General features: G+C 37.2%; 2 protein-coding genes across 2 annotated transcripts; both read left to right on the top strand.

The window, feature by feature from the left end:
- Nucleotides 1-3104: 3104 nt before the first annotated feature.
- LOC121257704 (ABC transporter C family member 10-like) lies at nucleotides 3105-11609 on the top strand. The gene is given in 16 exon segments (XM_041158867.1): nucleotides 3105-3253; nucleotides 3297-3388; nucleotides 3715-3810; nucleotides 4091-4880; nucleotides 4883-6180; nucleotides 6401-6413; nucleotides 6416-6720; nucleotides 6801-6887; nucleotides 7332-7919; nucleotides 8007-8171; nucleotides 8792-9086; nucleotides 9262-9476; nucleotides 9565-9870; nucleotides 9997-10060; nucleotides 10170-10409; nucleotides 11263-11609. Coding segments are annotated over 16 exon segments (4677 nt in total). The 5' UTR covers nucleotides 3105-3243; the 3' UTR covers nucleotides 11376-11609.
- A 1681-nt stretch (nucleotides 11610-13290) lies between these two features.
- Nucleotides 13291-17511, top strand: LOC121257706. The gene is given in 4 exon segments (XM_041158869.1): nucleotides 13291-15459; nucleotides 15462-15714; nucleotides 15824-16015; nucleotides 16579-17511. Coding segments are annotated over 4 exon segments (3174 nt in total). The 5' UTR covers nucleotides 13291-13310; the 3' UTR covers nucleotides 17159-17511.
- Nucleotides 17512-25163: the final 7652 nt, after the last annotated feature.

The raw sequence follows: 25163 nt of genomic DNA, 5'->3' as shown, positions 1-25163 counted from the left end.
TTGCATTCTAGGACAAAGCATGTGGACCTTGATTTTCATTTTGTGAGGGACCGTGTGGCAGCCAAAACACTCAATGTGTCATTTATCTCTAGCCATGATCAATTGGCTGATACTCTTACAAAGCCCTTATCTACTGCTCGTTTCTCATTGCTGCGTTCAAGTCTCACCATACTTCCTATGTCGCTTGAAGCAAGGGGGGATAATAGAGCACATAGTGACTCAGCATCCAAAGAACCTTCTGCAACAAACTCTCAACAGAATTGCACAATAGACGTGCTAGAATAAAGTAGAAGATTCTTGAATATATCTGTAACCGAATGCAGGACTTTTATTATTATTTTCTTTATGTAAATGAGTCTGAAATATAGGATAAACATGCCTATAAATACTGCACTGTTGTGGTTGTATTCGGAATAAAAAAATGCAATAGTAATACAATGATGAGTTTTACACAGACTTTACTTTCGTTGAAGCATTTCTTCGAATAGGTGTAAAGCTCTGTTTTTCATTACTCCTTCATATATGAATAGAACAATATCAAAATTGATATAAACATAAATAATCTATAAACAATATACAATTCGGGTACACTAGGACTCACACATTTTTTAAATTTCAAGAATTAAAAACTATTTCATCTCATTTTACTATTTAAATACATACTTATCTTATAAATTATTTTATTTCATCTTAATTTAAAAATTTTATTATTATTATTTAAAATATATTATCTAATCTAGAATGTGTGTCCAAATAATACCTTAAATACTTTCTGCATCGATGGTCGTTGACGTTATTAATTAATGCAGGAACGTCTATATATATAATTATTATTGCTGGCCGTCCAAATGACAGCAAAAAGTTTGCTAGGTCAGTTTAGGCCCATGCACGTAGCCGTAGGCTACAGATCAATAAACTAGTTATTGCATGCATCCCACGATTAAGGTCAAGCTGATTCCCAATGGTTTTGGTGCCTGCCTGCCTTAATTTGTAGTTCAATCATGCGCTGGCCTCCGGAATTGTACGTTTTGCCTGCAGGAGTCTGGACACCAACCATGTAACTAATTTCATATAGAAAAATGATTTATCCATAATTTTTTGTATAATATAATAATATATTAAATTAAAGATATTTTTATAAAATATCTTATAAAAATAACATAATTTTATAAAAATATTCTTTATTTAACATGTTATTATATAAAATATTGTAGATATATCATTGCTTCTAAGCAAAAGTAGTAGTACTGGTAATTAATTTAATGGAATATATATGTATGGAGATGAAAGGCCAGTTACCTTTAGAATGCAATTATATAATTAATTGGCTCGTTTTCAATTAGATGACGCAAGTGGTGATGGTATCGGAACCTACCCCACGGCCGCAGATTGCTAATTAATTATTTCCTGCAACCTCGACTCTGGACAGCTACGGTTTCCAACCGTTCAAATTAAAGGATCAATCATGGTCGGTCGGTATCATTTGAATGATGTGGGCATGCAGGCATACCCCGTATATATATGTACCTGCACTGGGAGAACCACGACTGCTGTTTTGGCTGTTTCTTATAGGAGATGCGCATTGCGCAGCAAGGTAAATAGATTACAATATGACCAATATTGTTAGATAACGTTTTATATTAATAAAATAATATGGATTGAGATAGTCCTCTAAAACAACAAATAATACAAGCAGGGATTATATAAAGTTATGATATAATATCAATATGGTTTTCATCGATTTGGTACTGACCAAATGGTGTAATTTATTTTTCTTTAAATATTTTTAAAAATAAAATAAAATATTGAAATTTATTAATAAAATCCTTCCATAATTATTAAATAAAAAAATAAAAAAATGGTATAAAATATGTATAAAAAATTCGGTCACTTTATTATTTTTCTTTTCAAAATTGCATCAACTACAGTACAAGCTGTTCCCTATCTTGTCTCGTCGATCGAGGAGCTTTTTAAAATAAAGAGAAATTAAGGGAACTTTGATCTGCTCTACGCATCATTTTGTTTATAAATATTGTAAAAATATTATTTTTATTTTTAAATTTAAAAAAATTAAATTATTTATTATATTTTATATAATACTTTAAAAAATTATAATAATTAAATAAAATAACCATTTTGTTACGTACAACCGGCCGGCATATGTAAACGGAATGCAACAGCTGTAACAAAACTCAGGGGATGATGTTAAAAGCCTCCTCTCTCAGCCCATGCCTATTTCTCACAACATACTCCCTAGAGTTCTGATCTCCTTCTACCACCACTGGAAAAAGATCTATGGTATTGCTTTTCTTTGTTTTGTATTGTTTCGAATAGTCACATACCCCCTTCACGATCTGCCCTCCAGAATTTGTGACTTTTCAGGCTTAGTTTTTAATTAGGATACTTCTTTTCACAACTATTCAGAGCCGTTTCCGAGCTTAGATGCTTGATGTTGACCATCTCGTTTCGTTGCCGTTAACGGTAGCTTTTGGGCTCGGAGGAAAGAGCTCGGACGCGGAGGCAAATGGATCTCAGCTTTGAGTTTGTGATTTTGAAGAATCTCAGTGCTAGATCAAGCCAGAAGAAAGAACAAATAAAATAGAAGCCACGTGGGCTGCGTAGCAAATAAAACGTAAACAAATACAAATATTAAGTACACGTAACACTACTATTTGTTAAAAAAAAGTAAAAAGAACTGCTGGTAATCGTTACGTAAGAATTGAGAAAAATTGGTAGTTTCTGATAATCGACAATCGATCCTAATCATTGAGATACATGCATGGATGAGAATGTGAAATTGAATGTGTGGGTGATGAATGTGAGACTGTCCCTTTCAGGTGACCAGAAACGCGTGAAATTCATCCTGCTCGCTCGCAAGAGAATTCCAAGTGTGATTCTTGTACTAACCTAAGGCTATCATGGCTAAAAATGAGCGAGCATCAACCTTCCGAGGAAAAAGAGGAGACGCTGATCCACGTATAATTTTCATGAAACGACGACAAGCAGAAGAAGACACATGTCCATGTAAAGAGAGACGTGAGCCATGACGACATCCTACTCCGATCCAACCTCATTGGTGTTATGTTGTCTTTCATTCAAGATTTTTTTTTTTATTAATGAAAAACTCGTTCCCTCTCTCCCTCTCTGCTGCTCTCTCTGTCTTTCTAACTTCTTCCATACAGGGAGAGCCATACCTCATGACCTCATCCTCCATGAAAGACGAACCCGGATTTCCATAATTACATGACTGCAAGTCTTTTTTTTTTATTTTTGATAGGAAAACTGCAAGTCTTCAACGTCTTGCGTCCATATATGCCAGAAAACAAAAAAATCCCGTCCGTATTTTGTTCATTTTTTGGCCGGTGACTTCGGGTTACGTGAGATCTTGGTTAGTTTGATTTTCTTATTTAAAAAACATAAGATGCATTCTTTTAATTGGCGTTTTATCCATATTGTCGGTTGGTTCAGTTGTTTATGTCATTTTGAATGCCTCCTCTTTATCTGTGACATTTTAAAATCATTCATTGATGGATGGTTTAAGTTTTTTCAATGTCCACGTTTGGCCTGCTTTGATGTCCTGTTGGATTTTATTAATTTGTTTTATTTTTATTTTTTATGTTTAACTGTCTACACGTCTCCCCCGTGGAGAACTTCGGTAATTAATGAATGCTGATTTTGGTTAAATTTGTGATCATTAGAACTTGCTATTGTGAGGTTGAATTGGGTTCTTTTGCAGGACAGTTTGCACCAAAGCTATGTATGATTAACTTGCCAAGAGAGAAAAAGCTGTTGTTCTTAAACCAATCCAAGGTATTTGTTTTCCACGATCACTGTTTTTTTTTTTTTTTTCAGGTGTTTCACTACGCCATTCTCTGCATTGCCTTTCACAAGTAGTCGTATGGGATGTCTGTCATTTGAGAGTGTCTTAAATTGTGTTTCAAATAGTGCATATTGTTGTTTCTTTTAATTTTTTTCTTTGATTTCCCTTTTTCTAAAAAATCTTCGGTGTAGTGTGCTTCTTGTGTATGGTTGGTTGATTGCTTTGATGAATCGATTGTGTGGATAACATGTTCTTATTTTCCATATACAGGAGCTGAACTTACAGAGCAAAGAGAAAAGGCTTATGGAGTATTCATGGGATATATTCTGTGGGGAGTCTGGTTGTTCAGACAGTGTTGGAAGGCCCTGCAGTTTTAATTTTCAGTTGCTGAGTCATTCCTCGTCGTGCATTAATCACATATTCATAATTTGTTTAGATGTCTTGCTATTGGTCATGCTTTTATTGAATATGCTTCAGAAGTCGCCATTGAAAACAGTTCACATTCGAGCTCGATTTGAAGGCTTCTCAAATTTGCAGATAGTTTCTTCAATTGTCAATGGCTGTCTTGGATTTGGGTACTCTTGCTTGGGAATTTGGATTTTAGAGGAGAAGTTGAGGAAAACCAGGACTGCTTTTCCTCTTGATTGGTGGATACTAATAATGGTACAGGGGATCACATGGCTGTTGGTGAGTTTAACCGTGAGCCTTTGGGGATATAAGTTTCCCAGAGGACCATTGCGGCTACTGTCCATTCTTGCCTTTTTGTTTGCTGGAATTGTTTGCTCTTTATCTCTGTCTGGTGCCATTTTAAACAAAGAAGTATCCATTAAGGTAGTTTTGGATATTCTGTCTTTTCCAGGAGCCATATCGTTGCTGTTCTGTACTTTTAAGGGGTATAAATATGAAACAAGTGATGAGAGCATCAATGAAAGTACCCTGTATATGCCTTTAAATGGTGAAACCAATGGTATTAGTAAAAGCGACGCTGTTGGCTCCGTTACTCTGTTTGCCGAAGCCGGATTATTCAGTAGAATTTCATTCTGGTGGTTGAATCCATTAATGAAAAGGGCAGGGAGAAAACACTTGAGGATGAAGATATTCCCAACTTGCGCGAGGCTGATCGAGCTGAAAGTTGCTATTTGGTGTTCTTGGAGCAACTGAACAAACAGAAGCAAAAAGAACCATCTTCTCAACCATCAGTCCTGAGGACAATTATTGTTTGCCATTGGAAAGAGATACTAATGTCTGGATTCTTTGCTTTGCTAAAGATTATCACTCTGTCCATGGGTCCTCTACTTTTGAATGCATTCATTTTGGTTGCTGAGGGGAAAGAAAGTTTTAAATATGAAGGTTATGTATTGGCCATAACGCTTTTCTTTTCCAAGAGCATAGAATCCATATCACAAAGGCAGTGGTACTTCCGAAGCAGACTTATTGGCCTAAAAGTGAGGTCTTTGCTCACAGCTTCCATTTACAAGAAACAACTGAGGTTATCAAACGCTGCAAGGCTAGTGCATTCAGGAGGGGAGATAATGAACTATGTTACTGTGGATGCTTATAGGATTGGCGAGTTCCCATTTTGGTTCCATCAAACTTGGACAACAAGCCTCCAGCTCTGTATTGCTTTAGTAATTCTATTTCGTGCAGTGGGGCTAGCAACAATCGCAGCTTTGGTGGTGATAATCCTCACTGTGCTTTGCAATGCTCCACTTGCAAAGTTGCAGCATCAGTTTCAAAGTAAGCTTATGGTTGCACAAGATGAGAGACTGAAGGCTAGTACTGAGGCTCTTGTCAACATGAAGGTGTTGAAATTATATGCATGGGAAACCCATTTCAAGAGAGTAATTGAAAATTTGAGGAAGGAAGAGTACAAATGGTTATCAGCGGTGCAAATGCGAAAAGCATATAATGGCTTTCTTTTTTGGACATCCCCTGTTTTAGTCTCTGCTGCAACCTTTGGCGCATGTTATTTCCTCAAAGTTCCTCTACATGCAAATAATGTTTTCACTTTTGTAGCAACTTTACGCCTTGTTCAGGATCCCATTAGATCTATCCCTGATGTTATTGGAGTAGTCATTCAAGCAAAGGTTGCATTTTCACGCATCTTAAAATTCCTTGAGGCGCCGGAGCTGCAGAGTGCAAATGTTCGGATGAAGACCAACATGGAGACAGTAAACCATACCATCCTTATAAATTCGGCCAATTTCTCATGGGAAGAAAATTTACCAAAGCCCACACTTAGAAACATAAATCTAGAGATCGGACCTGGAGAAAAGGTGGCTATATGTGGAGAAGTTGGCTCAGGAAAATCAACCCTTCTGGCAGCAATTCTTGGCGAGGTTCCAAATATTCAGGGAACCGTAAGTTCCTACTGCCCTTTGCTTTTCTTTCTAGTGTTACAGTATATTATTTATTTCTTGCCAAGTTTTCTCATCTTATGTTTCCCTGCATTACCAATTTCTATTAGAGTTAAACACTCCGTACAACTTAGCATAAATACATATGTGGTCCTATCATGACTTGCAAAATGTCAACATGTACCATCCATGAGTAAAATGGTTACATTTCTTGAATTTACAGATTCAAGTTTATGGAAGATTGCCTATGTTTCCCAAACGGCATGGATCCAGACAGGGACGATACAGGAGAACATTTTGTTTGGGTCTGACATGGACAGCCAAAAGTACAAAGAAACGCTTGAAAGGTGTTCACTGGTAAAGGACCTCGAGTTGCTTCCATATGGCGATCTCACCGAGATAGGGGAGAGAGGAGTTAATCTCAGTGGTGGACAAAAGCAGCGAATTCAACTTGCTCGTGCCCTTTATCAGAATGCTGATATATATCTTTTGGATGATCCATTCAGTGCTGTTGATGCCCAGACTGCTTCAAGCTTATTCAATGTAATCACATTTTCTATCGCCATGCTATGTCTTCTTAAGTCAATAACTAACTTAAGTGGAAAGTAATTACATCTTGGCAGGGATATGTTATGGAAGCACTCTCAAGGAAGACAGTTTTACTTGTAACCCATCAAGTTGATTTCCTGCCTGCGTTTCATTCTGTTTTGGTGAGTATACTTTCAACTTAAGTTGCGATCGTCAACATTTGTCATTTATTTCCTTTGAATTCTTTGTGATATTTGTAATGTTCAAACTTATTAATTGGATGGGGGCCGATTGAATGACCACATGTTTCTGTGCAAGCACATCCAAACCGATGATGCAATAATGGATCACCCCTATAAAACCATCTTGATGACTCTTATTTCCCAAAAAACAAGATATGTTACTATAACTTTCTGGTCACTCTGCACATACATTCCAATTGGATGGAAATCCCTGACTTTTCTAGATCATGTCATTAAGTTTCCACCAAAAAGAAAAACTAGTCACTAAACATGTATACTTTATTGAATTTCATTTTTCTATTTTTGCAATTTGTTGTTTATTGATATTATTTCTTGTCAAAATCTGTCAATACATCAATCTAAGTAAGTTGATACTGTTGACAGTTGATGTCAGATGGGGAAGTCCTACAAGCAGCTCCTTATCATGATTTATTGGCCTCAAGCCAAGAATTTCAGGAGCTTGTCAATGCACACAAAGAGACTGCTGGTTCTGATAGGCTTGCGGATGTTTCTGCTGCCCTGGAACGAGGAACATCTGCCAAAGATATCAGGAAGACTTACATAGAGAAGGAATTTAAAGGATCTAAAGGTGATCAATTGATTAAGCAAGAAGAAAGAGAAATAGGAGACACAGGATTTAGACCTTATGTACAATATCTCAATCAGAACAAGGGGTTCTTGTACTTCTCCTTGGCTAGTCTCAGTCACATTCTATTTGTGATTAGTCAGATATCACAGAACTCTTGGATGGCTGCTAATGTGGAAAATCCCAATGTCAGCACATTGCGGTTGATCATGGTTTACTTGCTGATTGGATTTTCCGCAACACTAGTCTTGTTATGCCGATCGATTTCCACAGTTGTTTTGGGTCTTCAATCGTCAAAATCTTTATTTTCACAGCTTCTCAACTCCCTTTTTCGTGCACCCATGTCTTTTTATGACTCCACGCCTCTGGGAAGGATACTTAGTCGGGTATACATCTCAAGCAGAAAATGTGTTCATAGATTGATTAAGATTTGTGAAAGTAACAAGGTGTTGTATCTTTTTGTTATTGTACAGGTCTCATCTGATCTGAGTATTGTTGATCTTGATGTTCCTTTCAGCTTTATATTTGCTGTTGGGGCAACCACTAATACTTACGCTAATCTTGGAGTACTGGCTGTTGTTACATGGCAAGTCCTTTTTGTCTCCATACCAATGGTTTATTTGGCAATTCGCTTGCAGGTAACACCATACTTGTCTTATATTTGTAACGCTCAATGGTCTAAGTTTTCCCCCATGCAATACATTTCTTACTCACATTTTAAGGAATCTTTAAACCTCAACTTGTGATATGTGATGCTATTAACAAAACTAGTTGTGTACCCATGCTATGATGAGGTGGCTCAATACACGTAGTGAAGATTAGATCATCACACTCTTATAGCGTGGATGTTTTAGATGATTTTATTTTAAGCACTTGAAAGTTAAAATCAATAGTAATGTAATCTGCCAAAGTCTGGATGCCACCATGTAAATTGAATTTTGTTAGGGGCAAATAGTTGCATTTTTGTGTGTGGTTACTGACTATGTGTTCATAGATTGGGGCAAATTGTTTGAAACATAATCTGAGTTACTGACTATTTGTCCTCTCTCTTTTCTGTGCAATGGATATTATTGCTATGTTGCAGAAAAACTTGAAAATAGGGGACATTTTTTCTTCTGATTGGATCAATTGTTTGCTAGTCACAGCCTTCATGCCTTACTCTCAAAACAGGAGCATCCTTCTTTTCTTGGGGAAATCTTATCTTAATTCTCTTTTATATGAATAGTTAATATAACATCATGTCATTCTTTATCTACAGCGATATTATTTTTCCTCTGCAAAAGAGCTGATGCGTATCAATGGCACAACCAAGTCCTTGGTAGCAAATCATCTAGCGGAGTCTGTAGCAGGAGCCATGACTATAAGAGCTTTTGAGGAGGAAGATCGGTTTTTTGCAAAAAATCTTGACCTAATAGACACAAACGCTAGTCCTTTCTTCCATAGTTTTGCTGCAAATGAGTGGCTGATCCAAAGATTAGAAACAATTAGTGCAATTGTTCTTGCATCTGCTGCACTGTGCATGGTTTTGCTTCCTCCTGGAACTTTTAGCTCTGGTAAGTAGCAGTTTTCCTTGAAGAGTAGTCATTATTGCTTTCTTCTAGTGTGTTTTTTTTTTTCATTTTTGTTTGAGCAAGCAATCTTTTGAGTCATTTTTAGCCACAAAATGTTTGTATCAGATTATTTTTATTACGAAGATTTTTATTATTATAACAACTACTCCTATTGCAGGGTTTATTGGAATGGCAATTTCTTATGGTCTTTCATTAAACATGTCTCTTGTCTTCTCAATACAAAACCAGTGCACTCTTGCAAATTACATCATTTCTGTAGAAAGGGTAAACCAATACATGCATATACCCAGTGAGGCCCCTGAAGTAATAGAAGGAAGTCGTCCTCCAACTAATTGGCCTTCTTTTGGTAAAGTGGAGATACTTGATTTGCAGGTAAATATTTATTTGCTTTTAATGTTAGAATTACATAAGGTTATCATGCCAAGAGTCTGAGAAATTGATAATATTGATCTTAAAACAGATAAGATATAGACCCAATACACCTCTTGTTCTTCGTGGAATCAGTTGCACATTTGAAGGAGGGCAGAAAATAGGTATTGTTGGCAGAACCGGCAGTGGAAAGACTACTCTCATAGGTGCTCTATTTCGTCTAGTGGAGCCAGAAGGAGGGAAGATTATAGTAGATGGCATTGACATTTCTATGATTGGACTGCATGATCTGCGGTCGCGTTTTGGAATCATTCCTCAAGACCCTACTCTTTTCAATGGTACTGTGAGATATAATTTGGATCCCTTGTCTCAACATTCTGAGAAGGAAATATGGGAGGTACTTTGTCATGTCTGTTACACCTTTGGTTGTTTCGATACCAGTCATTTGGTCTGCCTCATTCTTGTTTTGCTTGTTTATCTCATGGGTTGAGAATATTGAGCAAGAGGTGATTTTCATTTGAAGGTTCTGGAGAAATGTCAGCTTCAAGAGGCTGTGAATGAGAAAAAAATGGGCTTAGACTCCGTTGGTAAGGCTCTGACATTTTGGTACACTGTCTGCATCTACTTTTGGATGTGTTCACCAATGACAACTAACTTGTTTTGAAAAGCAAAAGTACTTAATAACGTGTTTTTCAGTTGTTGAAGATGGATCAAATTGGAGCCAGGGACAACGACAATTGTTCTGCTTGGGGCGTGCACTTTTGAGGAGAAGTCGGATATTAGTGCTTGATGAGGCAACTGCATCAATTGATAATGCAACAGACATGATTCTGCAGAAGACAATTCGGACTGAATTTGCTGATTGTACAGTGATTACGGTTGCCCACAGGATACCAACAGTGATGGATTGTGGAATGGTTCTTTCCATTAGGGATGGTGAGTTACATTAATTACCCTAACTCTTATCCATAGAATATTACCTAGGCAACATCATCGTTTAAGACAGTTGGACTGACCATTAATTTTTCTTTTTGGGGTGGGGGATGGGGGTGTTGTCCCATTGATAGTGATTAGTGTATGCCGACTATGTTTCTAATGGTAAATTCTATATTTAACTTAAAATGGCCTTACAAATTGGCGTGGCAGTTCTATGTGGCACTGCCATGCCACGCAATGACCTGACATGGGTGCCATGTCAGCTTCAAAAAATAAAAAATAATGATAAGCCACAAAAATAAAAAATAAGAAAAAACACGGAAAAATGGGTTAAGGGCTAGCCATCCCAAGGGGTGGATTGAGTTGTCCTCGTGGGGTGGATTGTGACCCACCCTGGTCAATTGGCCAGATCCAATACCCTGCAATTGGGTGGCTTTGTGGACCTGTGGTCATAGAATGTGGATCTATCCACCTCTTAGGGCGGTTGGCGCTCACCCCCAATAGAAGTGGTCTGCCACCATGGACTGACGGGGTGGCCGAACACCCAAGTTTTGTTTTAAATTATAATTTTTATTTAGTTTTTTAAAGCTAGCATAACACCCATTTCAGTTTATTAGCTAACATGCACTGCCACATAGGACTATCGTATCAGTTTGCATGACCATTGTGGTAAAAGATTAGAATGTCTCCAATTCTTGGGTCCAACAGCTAGTGTATAGAATTAAGGAGGTGATACTAATGTCCATGTAACTAGACAAACGGCATCATATAAATATGAAAAAGTTGATAAAGATGTGCAGTGAATTATCAAGTGTTGAAGAGTTTTGAAAGAAATCATTCCATTCTATTTCAGGGAAACTGGTGGAGTTTGATGAGCCAACGAAACTAATGAAGAGAGAAGGTTCACTTTTTGGGCAGCTTGTCTCGGAATACTGGTCTCATAATCAGTCAGCAGAATCGAATTGAGTCTACCAATAATTTCTTATCCAACGATTTTTCTTGGGCTTGGTGGCAATAAGGTGAAGAGTGAAATGTATCATAATGCATATTGCAGATATAAATGGGGACTAGAGATCAACCAGAAGATCAGGCAGCGAGCCAACGTTCTATGTATCTCTAGCCATATTCAAATGCCACGCTTCCTTTCACTGAAAGGCAATGAATTAATGAGAAACTCAAAAGGAGCTCCCCTTCCATGAACTTCATATTTAACTAAGAAACAACTATTATTTATCAACAACCCTTGCTTGCAGCCTAATATCAATCATGTGCCACTCTTATTCACAATGCAATGTGATGTTATATCAGACATTTTGCTCTTTGAAGAGAAGGACGACGATAGTGCTCTCTCTCTCTCTCTTGCTCTATATATATATATATGTCTCTGTGTGTTTGGTTTTGTCAAAATGAATCCTGTTTTTCTTTTTAATTCTATTTACTAAGATGCACGGGATAATCTCTGTCGGCTTCCACCTTGAGATCATAAGAAAAATACAATCACGATCATATTTTTATTATCATCCTTTATATATTTTTTCTGGTTTTTAAAATATTGACCTTTTTTTTTTAAGGAAACATTAAATATGTGACCACCCAAGCCTTCACCACCCTTAGAGGGTCTAATGGCTAGAATTCTAAAAAGATGGCAGCTAGAGACATAAAAAGATTCCACACACTGATCTAGCACACTAGTAGTGTGCTACATCTATTTTTTTTTGTCCTCTCTCTCTCTCTCTCTCTCTCTCTCTTTCTTCCCCCTTTCCCTCCTCATTGAAGCTGTCTACCCTCTCAGAGTGGTTCTTGACTACCACAAACGGCCAAAGGATAAGCCATTGGCTCATATCCTGCCACCCCAGCCACCTAGCGGCGCGCGGTCTACCATGTACACGATGTGCGAAATGTGGCCCCCGGCCACCAACATGCACACACGAGCTGCCGTGAGCTCCACGCCAGAGGTGTTGCTTGGACTGTTAGTGTCTTCTGCCCACTCTAAAGTGGTCCCCAACCACCATAGCCTGCATAGAGAGAGGGCACGAGGAGAGGGTAGGGTTGGCAGCATGATGGGAGGGGAGAAAGAAAGAGAAAAAAATAGGTGGAGACGTGGCACACTAATTAGTGTGTGAGATCTCTTTGTGGGATTCCTTTGTGTTTATAGCGTTTTCCTTCTAAAAATGCTACTCACATTAGAATGATAAGTGATACAACCATAAAGAGACTTCACAAAAATAAGTTAATAAATTGACTTGATTTTATATGATACGTTAGATCTGATTTACAATAAAAGTATAAAAATAGCCTTAAAATCAATCTGACATATCATACTAGTCACATTAGTTTATGAGTTTATTTTCGTAAAATATTTTTGTGACTAAATTATTTATCAAATTGTATATTCTAAACTTACATATAGTATTACTCCATCAATTAATTATCTTTTATGAGAATTTGAGGTAGAAAGAACTAATAATATGGTATTTCTTTAGGAGAACTTGGCCCCAAAAATGGTGGAGATATTTGGGATGGGGGAAGTGCACTTCGAGGGAGAGTGTGGAATCTGAACTGGGAAACTTCGAACTTTGAAGGAGAGTTTGGAACACCCAAACAAACATGTGCTGACTTTTTGTTTTGTTAGGTTTTGGAGTTGGGACTTGGACGTTTGAAGTATAGATTGTAGGGAGATGGGCTGGGCCTGGGGTGAGGAGCGAAGCAACCACTACTCCAAAAAAAATAAATAAAAATACAATTAATCAAAGACAAAAAACATATTCACAGCCGCCAATTTTGCTTTCCCGCCCAAACATCGTTCAATTGCCGTCTCTGCAAAAGCAAACGTCACCGTTTTGCCCTCCTGATCTATTCTTTTCCCTTTTTTCTTTCCTTGTTCTTATGCCTTGCTGATTAATGTTCCCCAACTCACTCCCTTGGCTCTCGGCGCATGTTAGCACCCTGTCTCTCGCCGGTTTTCTCCGTCTCGCCTTTACCCAATTCCCCCATAGATTTGTCTGTCCGTGTCTCTCTATTTCTTCAATGGCACCACAACCTAAAGATCCAATCACAGACTACTCCCAAACCCAGCGTATACTCCTCCTTATTGACCTAAACCCACTTCTTCACATCTCTAACCCAACTCCATTTCTCGACTACCTCCTCAGCTCCGCCAAAACCCTCCTCTCTTTTCCCCCTCTCTCTTCCTCCCTTTTCTCCTTCAAAACCTTCTTCTCCTCTCTCTCCCCCCTCCTCTCCTCTTCCAAACTACACCCTTTCCTTCCCAGCTCCTCCCTCTCTCTATCCTTCAATCACTCATCCTTTACTCTCACTTCTCTTTCCCAGACCCTCCAGTCATTCCACAACCAACAGGCGTTCGATTCTTCGCCCATGTCGCCGTCGCGGGCCTCGTGCCTCGCCTCGTCCATGCGCCAACTCGTGCACGACTACGCGTGGGACCCGGTGGTAGATGACTCGATTACGGGTACACTTTTTAATTGCAGTCAGAATGATTCTGTTGTTGTTGGGTCGAATTTGGTTATTTTGCTTTCGCCGGCTTGTAGATCTAAGGAGGGTTTCTCTGAGTTCTTGAACGTGGAAATTGATGATGAGTGTTTGCAAAATGTGGATGGGTTTTGTGAAACATTTCGTGGGATTTTTGACAATGTGAACAGTGCGTTTATTAAGAGGGGTATTCAGTTTAGTTGGATTGATGTTCGATATGAATTGGAAGATGGTGATTGCAAGGTTCAATTTGATGATTTTCAATTGAAGTCGGGGTTTTTTTTAAGTGCGATTAGGAGTTTAGGTTGGGGATTTTGCACGACGGATTCGATCATTCTCGGTTCTGCTCTCGTTCCCTTTGGGTTGATTTATCCGAAGATTGCCATTTCTTCCAAGTTTTTCAATTGTAATGATTGTCGTAGGAAACTTAAAGCTCAGCTGATTCTTGAGATATTAGATGCAAGTACGAAGCCATTGGAATGCAAGTGCAGTGATCTTGAAATGGTCCGTTTGAAGATGCTGGCTAGAAATAAATGTAATGATTTTCTGTTTGCTCCAGAATTACAACCGCAAGGTTGTGAACAGAAGAACCTGTTTTTCGGACTTTTTGGTGATGGGATAGTAAAACTCCATATTAAGGCTGTACAAAGGCACAAAGAGTGTGCAAAGTTTGTTGGCCATTTATCTGATCCGATTCTTGTGCATGAATCTTTGGGGCACTCTAAGAGAAACCTGAAAGAATGTTCTGGTGGATTTTTTGCAGATAGGGTTCTTGACATGCTGGCAATGGAATTGGGCGAGTTTGTGCAGAGAAAATCCATACCCATTTGGCAGATTCTCTTGAGTTTTCTTTATAGAGAAGACTGCTGGGCAGTAGTGTCTCTTTCAAATGGAAATGGTGATTCTCATCTGGGAGTTCTCAAGCCTTTCACATTTTCTTCGGCTCTCCTGTCTATTATAGAAGATGGAGTTTATCCTCCAAACATGGTACACGATTTTGGTGGAGCAGAAGTGGCTCGATTTATTACCAAGATGAACAGTGAGATCCACAAATCCTATGTAGACAAAAGTATAAATTCTCAGGCTGGGCCCTCACCATCTAATAAGGTGACAACCCTTGGAGATGGGAAAAAGAAAAAGAAGTTATGCATGCTTCAAGACCTCACGTGGAGTGCCTTCTGCAAGAAAGCAGTAGAACTACTTGAGCTAGACTTGGGAGAAGTTTACTTTGCGAGGGAATGTAATAACTCAAAGAAGTTGAAATTTCTAAAATGTTGGATGAAGCAGATTAAGAAACCTCGTTATTGCAGTCTAACTTTACAACCAAAGTACATGTCTCAACAGGAGATTCAAAAGGAAAAGGATGATAGATTGACTAAATTGCACCAAGAAATTGAACAGCCAGTCTCTTCATCTGCCTCAGCTGGAGAAAACTTTTTGACCGAGGCTTCCAAGATACAGGATGAAGCCACTCTTGACTTTCGGTTAGAAACTTGTGAAGCCTTCTTCAGTAATCTTTCCAGTAAGATCCAACAAGGACTTGAGTCTGAAGGAGTAGACTTGGGGCTTTGGCTGAGCGGCTTGTGAACTCATCCATATATTGGTTATATCAAAAGCGTGGAATGAGATCTCCCTCTGAGAGTCAAAATCTTGAGGTAAAATCTGATGATGCTTGTGGTAGCATAGTTCTTGAAGTGACAAAAGTGTTACTCAGGGAACCCAAGGAGTTGGCTGCAAAGCACAAAGATAACATTCCATCCTTTCAGGCATCTGATCCAGGATGTACTGTTTTTGCTTCAAAAGATGTAGTTCGAGAGTATCCTTTTTCATTTCCGCTAATCTTGCATCTCCATACGCTTGTTTATTTTCTTTATCTATCAATTGGACTCCTTTTTTCAGAACTTTTTTTCCTTTATAAGCACAAGATATGAAATGCAGATATTATTTCGGATGGAGATACTGCAATCAGAGCTTGGAGGGAGTATTGGGGACTCCATGAAGCAAAAGTTTGTGAAACAAATTTGCTTGCTTTTAGAGAGCATTCAGTGCCATCTGGAGGGAGGCTTTTTTGGTGATTGGAGCCTTGACAATTATGTTGGAAAGATTATAAGAAACAGGTACATACAATTGATAAATAAACTTGTTTTCAAACAATTATGTTGACGTTCTATGCTATATTGTATTATAGGTTCTTTGAGGAGCCCAGAACATGTTACACGTTTATTATGTGGAGCTATACCAGATACATATTTCTGGTGCTGGCTCTTCCATCTTTCTCTGGAACATTATTATTCGTTCAAGAGATATATTCTTATGCCATCTGACCTTTTACAAAATACTGAAAAAAGGACAAAATGGTTTCAAAATTCCAATAGTGAGACCAGCTTCCTCACGCTGTACAGGATGCTCTTTGCAAGAGATAGGCCATGTATGTATATTACCATTTTTTTATAGTTAAGAATTGTGTATATTAACATTGATAAAGACATGTTTAGATTGTTAATATGGTCCTTGGAAATGGTGGATCTCAGATACTTGCCTAATTGTATAGTTTTCTAAAAATGACTCACTTTTAGCATCTTGGTTTCCTTCTACAATGTATAAACACAAGTAATTAATTATCACTGAGATGAAAGAATATGAAGAGGGATAAAGTAATATTTGAATAACAAAATTTCAGGTATTGTCACACCCTGGGAGATATTGTTCATAAAATCTACACAAAAATGGATTTATTGCTGTTTGCCAATGAGGATGAATCCCACAATACTTTACTCAACAGTGAGGACAGCAATCAATCCTGGAGGGAGAAATCAGAGAGAGATGAATTTGGTGAAAATAAAAGAAACAATGAACTGGTGTCAGCAGAAGCCGAGTCCCTTCAACTGCCAGAGAACGACGATGGAAGCCCTCAAGGGATCGTTAAACAGACGGAGCATGCTTGCAGATTGATGAAAGCTCAGGAGAGGAGGGAGAGGGCTCGGAGGTTTGCATCTTTCACAAGTTGGATGCCTGATTTGCAGAAAGTTTGGGCCCCAAAGCAGCCGAAGTTGATGAAACAGAAGTCAGATCCTCTTCGAAAGCTGTCAAAAAGGAAGGAGCGCCGAAGGGTAAGCTATGACATGGTATGCGAGACACCTATGACAGGGAATAAACGTTCATGCCCACTAGGAAACAGCATTGACGATGAAGACTACCAGGATTCTGGAAGTCAATCTGGGGGTTCTGTTTCTAAGGCTTTGTTCCAGGATGATTCATGATGAGCCATATACTTCGAGCTGACCTGATACGTGCGGTTCTGACATAGGAACACTGGGAAACTAGCATAGACTTGATTAGAACTAGCTGCCATGCATTTGCGACATGAGCAAGCAAACCTTAAGTGGTTGAGGTCAATATTTTCCTGCTGTTTTTTGTAAGCATGTTTTTTTTCCCCCCTTTTGAGTTGCTAACATAAAGCTGTAATATTTCATTTGATATCTTCCATGTATTTTAAACACTGGAATATAAAATTTCTCGAAATATGAAAAGTGAAAATTATTTTAGTATTTTTCTTGCCGTTGAAATGAAAGTTAAAAGTTGAATAAAATATTGTTATACTATTATTTTTTAATATTATTATTGTTTTGAGATTTAAAAAAGTTAAATTGTTTATTATATTTTGTGTGAAAATTTAAAAAAATTGTAATGATTAGATGAAATGAGTTGAGATTACTCTTGTATCCAAATCGGATATTTCAATGTTTCTAATTAATTCTCAATCTCTTTAAGTTGAATTTCACCGATCTCACAATCAATCTTGGGATTATTACATAATCGGCTAAAAATCAATTTAAGAGAAGAAAAAACCATAACTATTTAAATTAATACGTTACAGTATCTCCACTCCAACCCTCCCTTGGCATGCAACTCATGAGAACTTGTGCATCTAGCAGGGAACCCGGCCTTGCATACCTAGTATTTGATAAAATTACTTTGTTTTCGTTAATGTCATGATTAGAAGCTCCCTATACAACGATTTCCACTGTGATGCTCTTCTTGTTTGTTGAAAGCATGTTTCGGGTTCGATGATTTGAGGGTTGGCTTGCAAATTCATGGTGCTGTTGTGAAGTCAAACTTTATTTATTTATTTTTTTGAATAAAAGTCAAACTTAAAATTTGCTTTGTAAATTAAAAGCTAATGTGCGGACCATGTGAGCGATTGCCTCAGTCATATAGTCTTTTATTGTTTCGTTTGCTACCAATTTGTCCATGTATGCTAAAGGTATGAAGTACATACAGTTTAGAATTGCTTCGCTTCTTACTAATCACAATTTTGCTATTCATTCTTATTAGGGTAGTGAGATATCTTTGAGAACGCGGAGCTCTTGCTGACAAGAAAATGGTTGCAGCCTAATATTCTTCTGCTGGATGCTAAGTCCTTGTATTTACCCATAAAACTGCTGCTACACGTGATTTTTTTCTTGTTTCACTGAGGTTCTTTACAACTGACTGACTTAACTGTAATGTCTTCGCAACAAAGAATCGATTGTTCTTGCAGCCTATGTGAATTCAAAGACGATAGCTAACTAAAGAAGTCTGTAAGCACAAATATGTGAAGAGCTGACTGGCAGGAACTTCTATAAAGGGTTTTAAAGGACGTGTACCATTCTGCTGATGTGTAAGCTATTACTATCGTTTCAGAAAATGCTGGAGAAAAATGAGAAATTTAATCGACAGAGGATGGTTTTATATTAATCTAAAGATAAGAGTTCTCTGTTACATACAGTTACTTTTGTATATTTTTTACGCACTCTACTAATGTGATTGGCTAAAGCAGTTATTTTATATTAAAAAAAAGTGATGCAGTCAATCATATTAGTGGAGTGTACAAGGAGTATACAAAAGTGACTGCAGATAGAGTTTTTGTTGGGGAAAACATCAAAGCTTACTGTAAGCTATGGTCTAAATGGCTTGATTTATACCTGGAACTAGATAGTTATCATTGTGTATATGAGAGTCATAATTAAGTACTGATTGCAGAGAAATCGAACAGAATGCCAAATGTTAAACTTAGAAGGTGATCAGTATGTGTTACAGCAGCTGGGGATATCTAGCCTCCCTGTAAAGGTACCGAGGGTATTGTGCTTAAAGTGGAGAAAACCAAAGTCGGTGTATGTGATATTGAACATAGAGGGAAGCTGCTTGGGCAACCCAAATACCTGTGGGGGTGGAGTAAGGGATGCAGAAGGTATATACCTGGTGGCATTCTCAGATTTATATGGCAGTGGCAGTACTAACACTATTGTTCAGATTAGAGCCTTCTTAGAAAGGATAATGAGATTAGACAGATTAGGCTTACCAGTTGTACGATATTGTAAATGGTTTTGTGTTCTTTAGATAGTATAATACAGTTTTATAGCGGATTATGCAGGCTGTTTGCACTCTGGTTTTGATCACCATGGTGTTCTAATTTTATAACCACGGTCTTTTTCCACCACAAGTTACTGTTATTAATAAAATTAGGAGTATTATCTTCTTTCGAGAAAAAAATAAAGAAAGAAAAAGAGTCCTAATGAAAATAAGGCTAAGCTACATAATTAAGTGTATCCCTTCTCTTTTGTTATTGGTGGGTGTCAACCAATAATTACGCCCGTACGCATTATCAGAATTAATCAACTCTCTATCCAGTACTTTTTCAGTTGATTACAATACAAACAATGAACTGGGATTACTTTGTTTTCTGCTTTATGTTTCTTGAAGAAAGGAATAGGCTTTTGAGGACACAGTTTGTTGTGTCTCATACAGGGGAAATGTTGACTATTTTGCCAAAACCCAAAGATGCCTTGGATGAAGCTCTTAAAGCTTGAAGCACATTACCTGTGAGTGCAAATATGAGCTTATAAATTTTGATCTGATATTGAAGTGGCTGCAATAGACGACATCATCCCGAAACCGAAATTTGCTACCTTCTAAAACCAAACATTGGCAAGTTAATATGGAGAAGAAGAAATTTGCAGCACTAGGGACTCAAAAAGGTTCTATGTTGGTCATGCAAATGATGATTTCCGACTGGCAGCTTGAATTCCACATTTAAAAGAAGAATAAGCTTTGCAACAGTGCAAAGAAGCATACCAGAGTGATATTGGTTCGGCTCATCATCTCAGAGGATTGGAAGTGAAGGTAGTAGACGAGCTGAGATGAGCCAAACCAACACCACGCCTAGTCTACTTCCCCAGGAACATTGACTTCTTGCAGCTTTGATCTCCACCTGTCGATGTAGCCTCCTTCCTACATATTTATAGGACCTGAAAAGTGTTTACGCGAATGGTTCCTATGTCTATTAATTGACATGCATATTGCGGGCATATGGGACATATTTTTTCATTATCAAGATTTAGGAATCCCCTTTTACAAAAGCTGCATATATAATGGAGATCATCGAAGCAGAAGCATTGAGTTATATTATATATATTCTCTTGACAAAGAAATTAAAAAAGGAAAATAATTTTAGATTGCACGTAATGAGATCTTGGGAAAGAATTAAGCACGAGACATATATTTTGGAATCTAACGGAGTAACCAAATCTAAGTTGAGATTTCGTTTTCTAAGCTGGAAGAAGAAAAGTACTTCGATGCATGTATGTATGGGACATATTCTAATCACTTGAAATTGTAATTTGGAGATGATCTTGCATGCATGGTTAGATCTATACGAGAGCTAAAGGCCGTCGCCTATATATAATTTACATATTCTAATTGCTTCGAAAAGGTATGTAATTATTTGGAGATATGGTTTGCTGGAAAAGCTAAAGGTTCTCCCATTGGACATCGGAAAAGCACATTAATCTTGTTTCATAGCCATAGCTTGACCTGAGAGGTTAAAATTCCCATCTCAATGTATATATATCCTTCAAAAAGTCCGATTGGTGCGGATTCTTCTCCGACTAAAATAGAGATCTTGGCGGAATTGCTACAATGAAATTGAACACAATTTTGCAAATAAATAATTCACTTGTTTTTTGAGAAGAGAAGGGAAAAATGCTGATCAATATCATTTGATTGAATAGTTGATGCAATTACTTGTTGCTTGAAAATACCCTTCACTTCAATTGGGATTTTTTTATGAAAAGCAAACATGAGATAATAAATCTAGTCTTTCACTAAGATTTTGAATAGTTGTCCCAAATTCAAGTTGATTATATTTTGCCATGTAAATATATATACACACTGTATGGTTTGGGTCTCCTAATTTTATTTTATTTTATTTTTTAACTTAATTCACGAGTCAAGTGCATCATGTCTATTTAATTGTGAGGAAGAATGTTTTATTTTTTATTTTTTATAATAACTCTTACCGGAAGGGATAAAATAATAACAAACCCATGGTATTTTCTAGGCCCAGCTCACGGTAGGGGGACTCATAAGGAGGGAAGAATGAGAAGAGAGAGGGAAGGGACAAAAGGTTGAGAAGTGTGTTAGGGTGTCAAAAGAAAAAGAAGGGAGTTGACATAAATAAGAGGTAATGTGACATAAAGGAGGGATGAAGGGCCGTAAAGTAGGGAGATGGGGTATAAGATAAAAGGGAGAGAACCAGACGACTTCAGGGACTTTTGGGCCAAGCATCTCTTGGGGGACTTCGACTTCCGGAGGGGCTTCTTCAACCTGGCAATAGGAGCTCTAGTGATGATGTTTTTGTCAGAAGATAGACCTCCAATATCTATTATACAGTGAGGATGAGAGACCATGAGAGACTGTAAAATAAGTACATTATAGTGGACTTTCCCACCCCAAATTCCCGTGGACGTATATCTAATGCCGAACCACGTAAATCTGTGTGTCTTTTACTCTCTTTATTTTCCTTGTACTTATTTTCTTTTTACTATTATGGATGTACGCAACGACACCGTACAGCAGTACCAGATCACTATCGGGAGCTCCACACCATACTGATCGAGACCTAGATTGCCATAGCAGGCCAAGAAGGACTCTTTCACCCCTTCCGATCTATTGTGCTGATTTTAGGCGCCCGTTAACACTTACTACAAACCACATTTAATTATATACAGGAGAGATTCATATATATTTTTTTATATATTTAATTTTTACCTTTTCAGATTTTTAAAACTTATATTTTAGTTGTTTTAATTTCTTTAAGAAATTAGCTAATTTATATGTTTTTAAACTTTTCGGGGCAATATAATAATTTATATTTCAATTAGTTAATATATAAATTGACATGCATGATCGTAAGTGTGAATAAGTTTGGCAGCGATGGAGCGATCACTGATCAATATTCCTGATCTCTGACTTGTTCGAGTAGTGGACATTATAATATGTAAATTAACTGATTCCTTATCTACAAACTCTATTGGTACTGATGATGCTGCCGAACGATGCATTATTGATCCATAATCGGTATATATACCGACTCGATAACAACATTCTCGTCAACTTTACAGCTTACATATCAAATATTATATATATATATATATTTATATATAGAACCTTTTTTTTTTTTATCGCTTTAATTTGTTGTTTTCGGGTGAAAAAAAATGGTTAGAAACAGAAAAGCTAGCAAGGCCGGAAATCCTATATATGATAAAAAAACTCTTATAATATTATATGTAACTGATCATGATTTAATTAATTTGTCGCTTAATTAGTAATATTAAAGTCTGACCTGATCCTGATTAATTCATTTCTTGTATATAGTTATTAATTACTAAGATTTTATGATCAAAACATGATTTTTATCCTCTTGGCGTATATATAATATAGTCCATAATATTATAAATAAATTATATGTATGATCTAGTACTCGATCAATCGTCATATATTTATATAATTCTTTTTTGGATAGAATTCTTTTTTTGATAGAAAAACCAACTTCATTGAAAATAAACAAGATTACAGATATTTATCAAGTCAAAGAATTTGAAAAAGAAAGTTTGGAATACAATCTTCCCACATCTCAATATTCTCAACATTCTAAGCATGTCTTGCAAGACCATGTACTGGTGCCGAGTTATATATTTATATAACTAATTACGTACTTGAGGTCAAAATTAATCTTATTATATATAGTTAGATTTATAATTTCTATATATATATATATATATTCTTTCTAATTGTCTCCTGTATATTTGGCTACCTTTCTTTACTGTTTGATTTTATTTCCTTGTACAGCTTTTAGCTTCCAAACTTTGTAATGTAAACTCTGTATATAATGAGAATCAACCCACAGTATTGTATCATTGAACAATACCTTTCATAAATCTTTCATGGTATCAGAGTATTTTTGCTCATGCTAGATAAAGTTTTACAACTCTTCCATGGCTTTCGCAAGTTCAGCTGCTTCTATGGTTTTCTCTCAACCGAATTTTTCTCAGCTTGTTTCGGTGAAGATGGACGGCTCGAATTACCTTAATTGGGTTTCTCAATTGCTGTCTGTTCTTCGCAGTAATGATTTGTTTGGGTTTGTGGATGGTACGGAGCCCTGCCCACAACAATTCACTCTTGATTTTGAGGGACAACCTACAAAAATTGTGAATCCTGAATATGCTCTTTGGCACAAGAAAGATCAGTTTGTTCTTGGTTGGCTTAATGCTACTTTCTTAGACAAGGTTCTTCCTTCTGTTTTTGGCATTACTTCTGCCAAACAGGTATGAGATTCTTTGGCCAAGAAATATGCCTCTCATTCTCCTGCACATGTTAATCATCTTAAAAGAAAATTGCAAACTCTTCAGCAATGTAATACCAATTGCACTGAATTGTTAGCTACTGCAAAATCATTGGCTGATCAATTGGCCATAATAGGAAAGCCTGTGGATGAGAGTGATCTACTTTCCTATGTTCTTAGTGGATTAAATTTGGCTTTTAGTCCCTTTGTCACTTTTGTGTCTTTTGCTTTACGCCATTGTCCCATGGATTTTGATGACTTTCAATCTGAACTGCTTTCCTATGAGATTATGATTGAAAATCAGGTTCAAAGGTCATCTCATGAACAACCGAATTTTGCTATGCTTGCTGGGAAGAATCCTAATTCGGGAAGGTAGTGGCACTCAAAACCGAATTACCCTCCATGGCAAGGCCAATCCAAACCTCAAAATATCAAACAGCAACCACCTACTAAGCCACAAGGATTCTATCCAAACTCCAACACTGGTAATCCGCCACTTAGCACCCCTTGGATTGCTATCACCGTATGGATTATAGCTACCAAGACCGTCATCCACTAGCTCAATTTGCTGCAATGGTTGCCTAAAGCAACACTGGTTTTGCGGATTCCAACACTTGGTATGCGGATTTGGGTGCTAATCAGCATATTTTTAATGAAATTGCCAATTTGACTTTGCAGGAAGTCTATGGTGGTGAGGATTCTGTGGCCATAGGTAATGGATTAGGTCTTGCTATTGCTAATACCGGTTCTTTTTTCTTTTTCCATTCAAACTCCACAGAAAAATCTCTTCTTTAAGGACGCATTACATTGTCCCAACGTTATGCTTAATTTACTTTCTATTAATAAATTTTGTGTGGATAACAATTGCTTTTTCATCCTAACCGACTCTCATTATTGTGTGAAGGACAAAACAACGGGAAAAATGCTTCTGGAGGGGACAAGTGAAGGTGGTCTCTATCCTATTGCGTTGGATAAAGTTTATCAAAACACATGTCGTGCAAGTGTGGCTCTTTTAGGCATTAAAACTTATCTTGATGTTTGGCATGCTCGACTTGGGCACCCTTCTTCACAAGTGACCAAGCATATTTTATCCTCTTTCAAGCTTCCTATTGTTGGTTCTTTGACTCACGAGTTTGTTTGTCCTTCTTGTCAATTAGGAAAGAGTAAACAATTGTCGTTCACTCAGTCTCATAGAATGTCGGTTAGTCCCTTGGAATTAGTCCATTCCGATATATGGGTTTCTCCTGTTTCATTTCTAAGTAGTTGTCGATACTATGTTATTTTTATTGATGACTATTAAAGATTTACATGGATGTATCCTATTTCAAATAAATCTGATGTGTTTCCTTGTTTCGTAAAATTTAAATTGTTGGTTGAGAATCTCTTCTCATGCAAAATTAAACAATTCTAATCTGACAATGGTGGGGAATAACTTCACATCAATTTCTTTCATTTTTAAATTCAAATGGGATTTTACACCATTTAAATTGTCCATACACTTCTCAACAAAACGGAGTAGAGAAAAGAAAACATCGTCATATTATGGAAATTGGATTGTCTTTATTAGCCCAATCTAATCTTTCTCAAAAATTTTGGGTTGATGC

This window comes from Juglans microcarpa x Juglans regia, chromosome 3S (assembly GCF_004785595.1).
Source record: "Juglans microcarpa x Juglans regia isolate MS1-56 chromosome 3S, Jm3101_v1.0, whole genome shotgun sequence".
Taxonomy (NCBI): Eukaryota; Viridiplantae; Streptophyta; class Magnoliopsida; order Fagales; family Juglandaceae; genus Juglans; species Juglans microcarpa x Juglans regia.
Note: the sequence above shows the minus strand (reverse complement) of the source record. Positions and strands in the feature narration are given on the sequence as shown.